Below are 12,292 nucleotides of genomic sequence, written 5' to 3' on the forward strand. Positions count from 1 at the left end.
CTCACTCTATAACATTTTTCAACATTTCTTTTTTGTCTAATGCTAAACTGAAATCCTCTCTGCAGCCTATTTAAAGCGGCGGTACGGGCTTCTGAGCACTGGTTCAGACAGTGATTCTCCCACAGCGCGCTCCGAGTGCGTGAGTCCAGCTCTGAGCTCTCTGGACCTGTGTCCCTTCAGCCAGGCCAAGAAGCCCCGTGTGGTGTTGGGAGCAGAGGAGAAGGAGGCTCTGAGGAAAGCCTACCTCCTAGAGCCCTACCCATCCCAAAACACCATCGAGATGCTAGCAGCGCAGCTCAACCTCAAAACCAACACGGTCATCAACTGGTTCCACAACTACAGGTCCAGTGTGCAATACACTTATCTTAGTCTGGTGGCATTGGGGGCTACATTTATTGAAACTGAATCAAATAAAGACTGGCAATAAACATGGCCAAGATCTATTATATAAAGCAAGAGAGTTGAGATAAAGAGATAAGAACCAACATTTTTTATGAATTGGAATAAGCAAAAATAAATAACCAGTAAATAAATAAATGAATTTAAATGTAGGTCTGTGTTTGCTTAGCCTGATTCATCAGCCGGTTTCACTTCGTAGAAACCGTTTGACCTCGCAGCATTAAGATTCGTTTGCTCGATGGTAGGTGGGTACTTCTTTTAATTTAAGCAATCGCTGCTATTTGGTCATGACGTATGTAATACGTGCAGCTGGTATATTAAGCTTTTCCCAAATCCATTAGGAAGAAGGGCAATAATGTCTTTCCCCTTGATAAAATTCACTGAACATTCTCTTTGTTCCGGCTTTAAATCCTTAATCTCGGGGATCATTGCCAACACAGAATGTATGACTCTTCGCTGATTGGCTGGTGGCCGAACTCGCACTTCTGGGGTATATAGTGTATTCTGATTCTTGACCTAGTCGTTGGAGAGAAATTAAATTGAGTGGAGGCACTAGATGGCGCCAGCCTGGCTAGTGTTTTCTGAGGTGAAGTAATTAATTCAATTTTTTTCTGATTAAGGAAATCAGCCAATTTGAAAAATGTACATTAAAAACTTACCTTTTATAAAAAATTTACAAATAAATATACAAATAAAAGTGACCTTCTACAGTAATTTTGTAAAATTCTGAAATAAATAAATAAAAATCTCAATTACAAGCATTAAACATTGATTAGGCTCACTAATAAATGAGCCACATGACCCATAGCTAAGCAGAAATTAAGTTCTGTTAACTGGACAAAAGTTTTTTGGTCAAATACATTTTGCAACTCTTCCAAGCTGCTTCTTCAGTTCTGGTCAGAATGCTGGTGCTGGTGGACACTGCCTGAAGGGAAGAAATAGCTACACTTCTGTTTGCACTTGAGTCATATTAGTGTAATTGTTCTGGCCCACACATGACACATGACCCACTTTTGGTGATTGAACATCACTGGTGTTTTTATCCATTGTTGTTTTGTCCATTGTCTTATCTTTCATTTCTCTGTGTTTTATTATTCAGGTCCCGGATGCGGCGAGAGGTTCTAATGGAGGGTTTACAGGACAATGACACCGACCCCGACCACCTGAGTTACTCCCCCCACTCTGATGGAGAGGAGAGGAGACCCCAGCATCCCTCCACCCACACGGGACGTCCAGCCAGCGCCCTACCCCACGTCAAGCAAGAAGATCGCGATGATGAGCGAATCCACTGCATCTCCACAGCCGTTCAGTTCCCCCAAATAAAAACCGAACATGAGGATTCAGTCAGTGTGAGGTTAGCTGGTCAGAGGCAAGAAGATGTATCGTCAAAAACCGTGCAGTGTAAATACGAAGGGGACGAATCTGGCAAGTCTCCTGTCGATCCGGTTAGCTTCAAGGCATCATCCGAACCATCCCGTAGCAGCCTGGAAGTGTCTCTCAACTCCCCCTCTGCAGCTTCCTCTCCGGGTCTCATGATGTCCGTTTCCCCAGTTCCTTCTTCTTCGGCGCCAATCTCACCATCTGTACCCAACCCGCCTTCGACAAGCATGGACGCCAACCCGCCTTTTCAGAGCCCCAAACTGAACCGAAGCACTCAGAGACGCAATGAGAAAATGGCTAACCTTAATAACATCATCCACAGGTTAGAGAGGGCTGCCAACCGGGAAGAAACACTGGAATGGGAGTTTTGATTTTCAATTGTATCTCAAATCATGTCTTCAAATACACGCTTCCAGATGTAACGTCTATCCTCCAAGACTCAAAATATGTAGGAAAGGCGATTTAGAGCTAAACATGGCTAAAATCCCTTACATGAACTTTATGAATTGACAAAATGTTTCTAATGTGTTTTGTTTTCTTTTTTAAAACTTTGCTTTCTTCCTTTCTTTGTTTCTTTCAAATATTTGTGGCAGCACTAGCTGTCGTATTTGGACTTGACGTGAAGACTTTTGCAGCTATGGTGTCATGAAATGTACACTGAAGTTCTGTAGATTGCCACTGGGTGAGATTAAAAAAGACCCCTTCGTCTTAAGCCATTAAAAGCACTATATAAAACTATTTGAAAAGAGACATTGACCAAATTTGCTACTTTTTGAATAGTAATTTTTCAGATTTTGTCTGTAAGACTGGACAGTTTAAGTCAAGTAACATGACATCCTATTACTGACTGAGGGATAGTCCTTTAAGACTCTAAATATCCAACTTCTTGTATGTAAATTAGTTTCTTGGTGATATGTTTTGAACTATTTGTATCTCACACGTATAAAATGTGGTTGTACATGTTGTAGAGTTTGTCTGCAATAGCCTTCTCTGAAAAAACTGATGTAGCATGGTACTCACCTGAACCTTTTATCCTCCTGTAGTTAGTCTCATGTGATACTATTTGAGCGAAAAAAAGATGAACAAAAATCCTGCAAAAAAATCCAGAAAAGAAGAAACTGAAGCGTGGAAAATATTTGTGTTTTTCCCCCTCCTTCCTGGTGCTGTCGCTGTACTAATGCAGGAGCACAGTTTACATCTTACTTTAGACTTACCTCTCGGACCCTCTCTGAAGGCCAAGACACTCACCACTGGTTTACCTCAGATTCTGTTGACGCACCTCATGCAAACTAGTCATTATTACATTATTATTATGCATAAACACAACCCATATAATAAGCAAATGGGGGAGGAATACTCAGATAAGTTCAAGTCACTGAAACAAATAGCACCAACATAGTAGAGACCTCTGCCAAGGCATTCACGTTACGTATCTAGCAATTGTAAGTTGTATTATCCAGACTTGACTTGAATGGAGGATCATCTAGTTCAGGGGTGAACACTCTTTGAAATGAGCATTGAATCTACAAAAAATCAGCTCTATAAAGTAATTTTCCAACTTCTTGTGATTAATATTTTAATAATTTATTTCTTTTTTTTATATAAAATGTGATTTGCGGAAATGGTTAAAAATGGCTGTGAGCACACTTTATCCATAAAATTATTATTTAAATAGTACTAGACAAAGTATCTCATTTCTGCAGGTTGGTCCAGGGAAGTTCAGTATAGCCCTCATTTGCATAACACAATATAACACTATCTACAATGACACAGAAGTTTGCAGGTAACCCATATTATCTTTGACCACTTGTGTATTGTGTCTGTAGAAGTTTCTTTGTCATGCTTGCAAAGTTGTTCTTTATGTATTTTGCCTCGATTTTATACTCAGTTACCTAGATATTCAATACCTCGTGTATGAACTACTTACAGCACTTAGACTTTGATAATTGTGAGGAGAAATCTCGAATATCAACATTAACCTAACTTAGTGTCCACAAGTCTTTGCCTTTACTGTTATCGTTGAAGTCAGTAGTAACACTTGCACATGTCTACATAGTTCCGAAGACTTGGATTGTATTATGTAGAGCTATATATTACACAATTACTAAAATAATAATAGTAATATCTTACAGTCTTGGAACAAATTGTGCTGACTATATTGAAATAGAGTGTACAGATTTAATAAAACCAAACCCATTGAAGCCAGTTCTGGTCTGGCAGGCTTGCCCACATTTTAGACCTTCTCTCAGGGTAGTCTTGCTTTTTAAAGCTTTACTGAAACAGTCTGCTCTCCTCATTGGTGGTGACTATGACAAACAACGTGGTGTGTAAATGATATGTTAAAGGGACTGTCAAAAGTTGTGCGTATGTTTGAGGCACAACTCGACTGTTTTGTCACTGATTAAAGATGTGTCAAAGTCCAATGTTGGTCGAAACAGGTTGAGGCTGATGGGTTTAGATCCATAGACTTTGCTCTCTAAAATACTCATTATGTTTTTCTTGGAGCCACTGCAGCTTTCTCTGGTTTTTGTACAACCATCTTTGTGCATAATTTACTGTATGGTTATAGAAGTGGCATTTCTTTTGTGGAGACCTCATTGTCTTATACTCAGTACATGGACATTTGACTGAAGAAGAAATGTATTTATTCTGACAACATTATCTCATGTAAAGTCACCTCATTGTTTTGCATGCAACGCCCTCAGAAGGAAACGTGTGTTTTGTGTTGTTCTTGCACAGAGACATTAATCAGCACTTAAGTCTTCACCTCTGCATGGTGCAGCTGATCCATTTGGCTCTCACTATCTCTAGAAACTAAACAGTTTAGACCTTATCCTGAATATTTAAAGTACTGTTTTTGTGCCATATCAGACGTCTCTGCATTGTCCTTCTGGATTAATGCCTTGTGGTGCAGTGTGATTATTGTGTTGGGCTTTTGTTTCAAAGCAAAGCTTTTTCTAAAAGGAGCCCACACAAAGATGCTTCTATTTTTTAATTGACATGAGTCACTAAATTAAGGTAATTGGTCACACATGAACTTGATTGAATCAATAAATGTAAAACCCTGACAGATGTTTATCTCTGTGAACATATTTCCTTTGTAAAGTCAGCTGTGAGCCAATAAACTGTATCTTTGGGCTGAAAAAGTGTTTTGGGCCATTAAACATGAAACTATGGACAGCAGTTTGGAAAAGAATTTGCATATGTAAGCCATCATTCAATACATAATTGTTTAAGACTCTGTTGTGTGGAGTTTTCTTTCATCACTGTTTATTCCTAAACATGCATAATAAGCGATTTACTCAACTCTGTTATTGCTGTATAGGGTAAAACAGGCCTACATAGGTTATATACTAGCGTGATTAAGGTTCTTAACACCGAATAAGACGGAACGCCTTAAAGTAGCCTAAAAGTGTGCATTACTGCGTCATTGCCATATCTTACTTTTTAGGCAAATGCAGTTCTCATTGCTAAATAGTTTGTATTGTTGTCTGTGCTCTTATGAAGAGGAAAAAAACAACCTAGAATGCGCTTTATAGGATTACAGGCTCGTTTGTTTACAGTGTCCATGGTGTAGTGTTTACATCTCTATACCACGTGGTGTCCCGCCCCTCCCCCGCCCACAGCACTACTCTAACGCGATTGCGTCACACGTCACGCTGCCGTCACGTCGGTGTCGGGCTGGAGATTCGCGGCGATGGCGACGGGTCGGTGTTGCAAAGGGACGCAGTGAAGCTGGATATGACTATTCTTTATTTGATCGACGTTTGTTTGCTGCTTAATAGCTGCACGGATTGTGGATGAATCAGCGACTGGGGGCTTTTGCCGCGTCTTTTCCGGGTGAGTGTTCTACCGGTGGAGTCCTCTGCTCGGTGTGTTTTGACAGAGGCCTCGGGTTTGGGGTCCGCCCTCCATCTTCATAACAACAAAAACAGAAGCAGCCGAGAGCTACGCTAGCCCCGCTGGCTAGTGTTAGCATATGTAGTCTATCTACGCCCTCGTTTCCAACATGAGAACCTTTTATCCTACTTTTATTCATTAAAGTGCATATTGTTTCCGACTGTATTGTAACGGAGCATCATTCGACACTTGAAATTTCCAAGATTAAAACACCCACTATGAAAAAGGTGCTAGCGGGTTAGCTTGATCGGATTCTGAATTAGCTGCAAAAAATTACTCGCCAATATGGGAGTTAAATTAGGTTGTGTACTCGTCATTCCTTGCTTTCCCCATTGTAAATAATCCAGATACGTGATCGTTTACTAATTAAGTGTTATTTTATATCGTGCATTATTGTTGTTTTAAGATATTGTTACGTGCATGCAATAATTAACACAATACGTTTGTATTTTTGCAGAAATGGAACAGATTCGATTTTTAATATTATGTTTGTCTAATTACTGCAGACTGCTCAAGCGCTGCAACGTCTAATGTCAGTCAAAACATGTAGCCAGTGTAGGTTCTGGTTCAATAAACATTGTAACGGCTCAACTAAACCTTTTCTATCAAACATCTCTCAGTATTTAGATAAAGCTGAGCTGGATATGACTTAAGCCTCAGCTTTAAAATGATGATAATAATATTTATTACAACCTCCACGTGATACAATTACACATTCACATCATGTTTCTTAAAGACATCAAGAATGACAGCTGCCTTATCTGACCTGTGTACAGTTTGTTTACTTTCTGCAGCTCCACCTTTTCAGCTGTAACCTGAATCACTCTGTAATGTGGTTGGTGTATCAAAAGTGCATGCTAGGCTGTTTGTTTTAGCCTGTGATGTTTGTATCCTGTCACGGGACAAGAGTAACGTTAAGGCTCTAAGGGGCTTAGCTCTCTCTCTCCTAGTTGGAGCCCTGGGTCAGAGTGCTGTGGTAAACACTGCTCTGTGTTCTGCAGATAGACTTTATCAGGTGGAGGCAGCCGTCACTGGGACCGCTCCGTCTGCGCTCAAAGTCAAGTAATGCGCTCCACGCCTCTTCTGACCCGCGCTGACACCTGTGTAAAGGAATTTGCTCCAGAGTTGGACTGAAGACTTGTGTGACATTGGGAACAAGTTTTATTTGCTTTAATGTTAATTTTAGAGATCAAAAATCTCTAATCTCACATCAAAAATCTCTAATCTCACAAAATCTCACAGTAACAATGCATATGTTTACATGTTTTTTTTTAGGCAGCAGTTTCTAGAACATCATTATTAGCACAACACTGTTTCTTTTTATATAAATGACATTGAAATATTTTTCTCATCACATTATGAGAATGTTGAACATAGGTTTCAGGTTCTTGCTTATTGTGCAACTGTGATATGTAGTGGACTTGTTCTTGACGTGTGTCTGTGATAGTGGACCTTTGACCGTGAGCGTCTCAAATATCCAGTCTTTTGCAGTGAGATGATGTTACTGGGAACACCCTGATGTGTGAATCATTATAGATGTAAAGTTGTCTAATATTTAAGGGGAAAAAAATTTAGTCAGGTTTAAATGATTCAGTGATGACACCCTAGCTGTTCTCTCCAGCAGATACAGGGTTAGAACAGGCAGGTATAAGGGACCACCCTGATCTTGTGTGAAGTGGTGACTCTGTGGTAACATCAGCCCTACTCCACTGACCTGGCTGGATCAGGTTTCCGAGGGCGACCCATGGGCCTATTATTGGGCTGCAGGGCTGCTGTGGTTTGTTTGAGAAAGGAGTCTTTTAAGGCCAACGTTTAGCTCGGGGCCAAGAGCTCAGTGCATTTCCTCCTCACCTGATGCAGATATATTTCAATCCAGTTTGTGCCTGGAACCATTTTATATTCAATCTATTACTGGTTTTGCACGCTTTCTGTTTACTTAGTTATTCATAATGACTGTTTGTTTTACCTAAGGAAACTGAGTAAACACGAGGCTACACATTTTACACCACATTCAAAGTAGTCTAATGGTTAAAATATTGTATTGAGATTTTATTAAAGCTTATTTGACTTATTTCACTAGATTATTCAAATTCACACAAATAAAATACATAGAAAATATGGGATAATATACAATTATTCTAACATTCACATTCAGAATGCATCCTGAAGAATTGACAAAAGACTGAAATATGAACTGAAAAGACAATACAAGAATCACGTAGCAGAACATATTTGTAGTGCTCTAAACTACAGGGTTAGCAGAATAAGACACAATATTTTTTTGTTTGTTGAGGAAATTATGGTACTTCAGAAATTACAGCCTTTGCAATTTCCTAACTGTGTCCATTTTATATCCCATTCCCTACAATTTAATATTAGCTTTAAAGCATTATCATCCGGTTATTCGTTTAGTTCCTGTTTGAAGTTACTGGTAAACTGCCCATTCCCTTTCTTGGTTATATCAGTCTGTTTGCTATTCCTCTGTTAAGTTAGTGTGTCTCTCTTTGAATTTGTGACTTGTATGAGCTTCCCATGAAAACCACGGTGACCAGCAGGACTATATTTGCCCCTGAATCAAAAGCCCCTGTGTGGCTCTGAAGAGGCTGACTGTTCAAAAATGTACTCTTGCTTGTTTGTGAGTAAACAGCATTTTGTCATTATTTATGTGTGGGGTTTGATTTTGCAGATTTCCATGTCTGACTTGTAAGCGGCCGCATTGAACACAACAGGACTCCAGCTTTCTCACTAAGCGTCTACGGTGAGATTTTCAGTCTTATTACGAATACACAATAAGTATTGTGGTTATATATAAGTAGTACTTTTAAGCATGTTTCTAATTTGCCATGTAGAAGGTCATTTGAATATACAGTAAAATAGGCAGCAAACGAAAGTTGTCAGAATATTGCTATGATTTCAGTACTTAGGAAAATGCTTGATACTTGATACCAATTTTGAAACCATAATGATAATGTAATAGGTTTTTCTTTACATTAGACTGTAGTTTTGAACACAAAATAAATTGGTTTTATTATAGTGCAATACATTTCCTTTTTCCCCCACTGTCTATATTATTGAGAATCCAATTTCAATACTAGTTTTAGTATTGATTATTATCCAGGTTTTGATGCATTAGACAATGCGACAACAAGCAACAAATGAAACATGCTTAAGAGTGCCATACAGCATTAGATGTTGTATGATGAGAAATGTTCAGTCCACTTTGTACTTCCCATACTTTAATGTTTCAATGCAATAAACTTAGATTTGTTGACGTACTGTTTACAACATTGTTCTAAAGTGCCGTCAAAACCTCCATATTATGTCTTCAAATAAGGTTTGCTTTTGAACTGCCAAATGAGGAAATACAAGACTTCTCCACCACTTCCTGTTTAGTGCCACACTCTAAATAATTTCAGATGCCTTGTCATTGTCATTTTGGTCGCCCACAGTACACACAGTGATCGCACAGGGAAGCCCCAGCATTTCCTAGTTAGAGTTAGATCAGCTGGAGGATGTCTGCATTCAAAGACCCATTCAGCATTAAATCATAATAAATAAAGCAACTTTATTGCCAAACCTAAAACAACAACAGCACATATTCCCCAGAAGGTGATTTCTGTTATGAAAACATATTTTGAGTTATCTAAAATTACTTGTCTGACTTTTTGTTCAGATTAAGCTTTACCTATTCACATGCTAGCTACTATGAAGCAAGTATTCCCATATCCAAACAATACTGAACCTGTGTCATTATTTGTGACAAGATGACACTATATTTACCCTACCTTATTTGGATAATTTTTGTCTACACCATCTGAATTTATTATAGTTTACGGACCTATAAAATATGTTGTGATATAATTTGATTTCCTTTCTTTCTCATGTTGTCCACAGACTGGTGCAGGCCGACGTTCCTCTTCCGGGTGACCCACACTCCCTCACCATGGTAAAACCTCCTCCATGTTTCTCTCTGTGTGTTTGTTGTCTCACTTGTCCAATCGGAAACTGTCCATCGATTTCCTGTTGTAATCAGGGCTGTGGAGCAGGAAGCACATGACCCAGTGGTGTCAAAGGTCAACGGTCTTATGGTTCAAACTCTGTTGTGATGCAAAACTCTGTCGTGATGCAACACTGCAAATCCATGTGATCGAGGCATTCAATGGGTCTGGCTCCAAATGTCTGTGGACAGTGAACACAGACAAGAGGTTAGGCTGGGGCAGACATTCACATTCAAAGCGTCTGCCTGGTGGTAGAGCTGCAATTCTGCACCATTCTAAACTATGCTAGATACTCTTTATTCTGGCTAATAGTGCATTGTGTAATTTTACTGGTGGACCGTCAGTTGCTTTTTCTCTGTGGAGATGTTATTGCTTTGTCTGGAATGTTTCACAGTATGGTTAAAGCTTTCTATCTTCATGGAGACCAAATCAGGCCATGTTACAGGTCAGATCTGTGGAGAGGCAATCCCGCTCAGTTAGGCCTGTAATGATCATCAATAAATTAATTAATTGCACAGTAACTTTTAACAAGCTCGATAAGTTTTCCGGCTGTGATAATTTCTATTTTCATTTGTTTTCCTCATCTCTCTCTCTCTCTCTCTACCAAAGAGACTGAGTGTCAAAAGGCTTCTGTCCCTCTTGTTTCCTTAGTGTAATAATGCTCGAATGTGTCAGTATAGACCATGGAGCATGGACTGTAGCCCATAGACTGTATTTTTTCATCAACACAGCAGATGCGCACGCAGCCTGAGTGCAGATAGCGCCCCTGTCTGTGCGGTTAACAAGAAGCCACAACACCATCAGAGCACCAAAACATTTCATCGCTGTGTGACAAAACAAGTCACGATGCCAAATCAACACTAGTGAATGGGATATGTCTCAACTGTCCACATGCATCAAATGTACTGAGCGCATAAACGACGAGAAGAAATGGCTCAAACTCCAGCAGCCGACATACACCCATACCCAATCCACACAACTAGCCTAGCCCATGTGAGAGCCCGAAATCCGCTGAAATTCAACAAGACACCAACACAATACCAGCCAGGACAGGGGCTCTTTCTGCAGGAGGCATGCACAGCGCATAATGATAATCCCTGTATAAAAAAGTGGACTAAGTGAGGAGCCAGGCTCTGTATTATGAGTATGATTTTCTGACGGACAAAATAGCGAAATAGGGTCCTGTGTCACGGGTTAATACGAACACTTCAAAACCAAAATGCTGAGGCTCACAGCAGCAGCCATAGAGAGAGGGGCCACAATATTCCAATGTAAGTCAATCACTAAAATAACTTTTAAGGGCAATTTTGTTACAGAGATTTAATAATCCATTTTATTTATTGTTTTGGTTGTGTTTGGATCAGCTATGGTTTATTCAAATGCATTTTTTGTTAACAAGTCCTTGCTGTAATCCAGACTACATTAGGCTATTATTATGTTCATCAAGTCCATTTAATTCAGGCTTATTGTTTTTGGGTGTCTTGCAGTTCCTGTGTTAAAATTTCTTTAGAAAGCAAAGTTTATTGATCTTGAAAGGGTGTATTTGCATTTTTATTCCATTGTCATTATATTAGTTGAAAATGGTCTCAAAATGTCAATATTATCGTTCATCACAATAATTTCTTGGTCAGTTAATCATCCAGCAAAATCTGTTATCATTACAGGCCTATGCTCAGTTACAATGCTTGGTTTTCTAGGTTTGTTTGAGCTTTAAAAACACCTATAATTGAATAAATGTGAAGAAGAACTGTTTATTGTCATACTGTGGAAAATCCCAGACAGAGCAATGATTTATCCATAGAAACGAGCAGGTGGACAAGCGCGGACCTCCAACCAAAAAGTTACTTAATGCAACATTAAGTTAAAAAAAATAAAATAATTTTAAATAATCATAATATTTCACAATTTCTGTTGTAGTGCCCTTTGATATATTGAAATATGGAGATATACTGTTCTCAGAATTACTACTAACATTCTATTTTTACCTTTTTTAGCAATACAAACTGTTTCTTTTGCAGTTGGAATTTCTAGAGTAGAATCACTTGCTATAGCCAGGTGTTGCCAAGTCCTGACTTATGGGGTCAGGGACAAACAATGATGCTTTGGCAAAGAACTAGACTAGACTGAACTCTTAACATGCATTTCAACAAAAGTTACTCTATAACCCCTTTAAAATGCTGTGTCATCACAAGGTTCAAAATCCAGAATGGCGGCGACTTGAGGAAAAATAGATTGTTTGTGTAACAAGAAATAAGCAACGATTTCAATTCCCAGGTAATAAATGTCAGTAAGTAAACATTTTTCTGATAAAGTATGTGTGTTTTTAGATAAAATTAAAAACTATTGTGAGGTCAACATTTCAGTAAGAATCTATTGAGTAAATCCTGAAATTTGATTAATTTTTGATGAATACGAAATCCTGAATTTACTAGATTAGAAATGTTTATCATAATCTAATTTTACAAACCCTTCTTAATTTTTCATATTTTGTAGTACTCTGTGGATAATCTCAATTTCTCCATTGAAGTTGTGTCTTGTTCCACTTTGAGTCTGCCTCCAGTGGCCTCCATTAACTAACTTAGAATCTATAATATATTTGTTTATCTTTGAAGATC

General features: G+C 38.8%; 2 protein-coding genes across 4 annotated transcripts in view; both read left to right on the top strand.

Annotated features, from left to right (window-relative positions):
- Positions 1–4,949, top strand: part of cux2b (cut-like homeobox 2b) — a 236,105-nt gene extending 231,156 nt beyond the window's left edge. Inside the window, exons 23-24 of the mRNA XM_020928253.2 lie at positions 66–342; positions 1,499–4,949. Of these exons, the coding sequence (XP_020783912.2) occupies positions 66–342; positions 1,499–2,150 (929 nt within the window). The 3' untranslated portion in view covers positions 2,151–4,949. The remainder of the gene's footprint in view (positions 1–65; positions 343–1,498) is intronic.
- Positions 4,950–5,427: 478 nt separating this feature from the next.
- Positions 5,428–12,292, top strand: part of mtmr3 (myotubularin related protein 3) — a 33,200-nt gene continuing 26,335 nt past the window's right edge. For 2 of the 3 annotated variants that reach the window (XM_020928288.2, XM_020928289.2), the window contains exons 1-3: positions 5,428–5,619; positions 8,366–8,437; positions 9,574–9,625. In XM_020928288.2, the coding sequence (XP_020783947.2) occupies positions 9,623–9,625 (3 nt within the window). In that variant the 5' untranslated portion in view covers positions 5,428–5,619; positions 8,366–8,437; positions 9,574–9,622. Of the gene's footprint in view, positions 5,620–8,365; positions 8,438–9,573; positions 9,626–11,869; positions 11,952–12,292 lie in introns of all 3 variants that reach the window. The other variant, XM_055161357.1, reaches the window with a different exon arrangement.

The sequence above is a fragment of the Boleophthalmus pectinirostris genome, unplaced genomic scaffold, assembly GCF_026225935.1.
Source record: "Boleophthalmus pectinirostris isolate CB_2022bp ecotype Guang Dong unplaced genomic scaffold, ASM2622593v1 HiC_scaffold_4, whole genome shotgun sequence".
Taxonomy (NCBI): domain Eukaryota; kingdom Metazoa; phylum Chordata; class Actinopteri; order Gobiiformes; family Gobiidae; genus Boleophthalmus; species Boleophthalmus pectinirostris.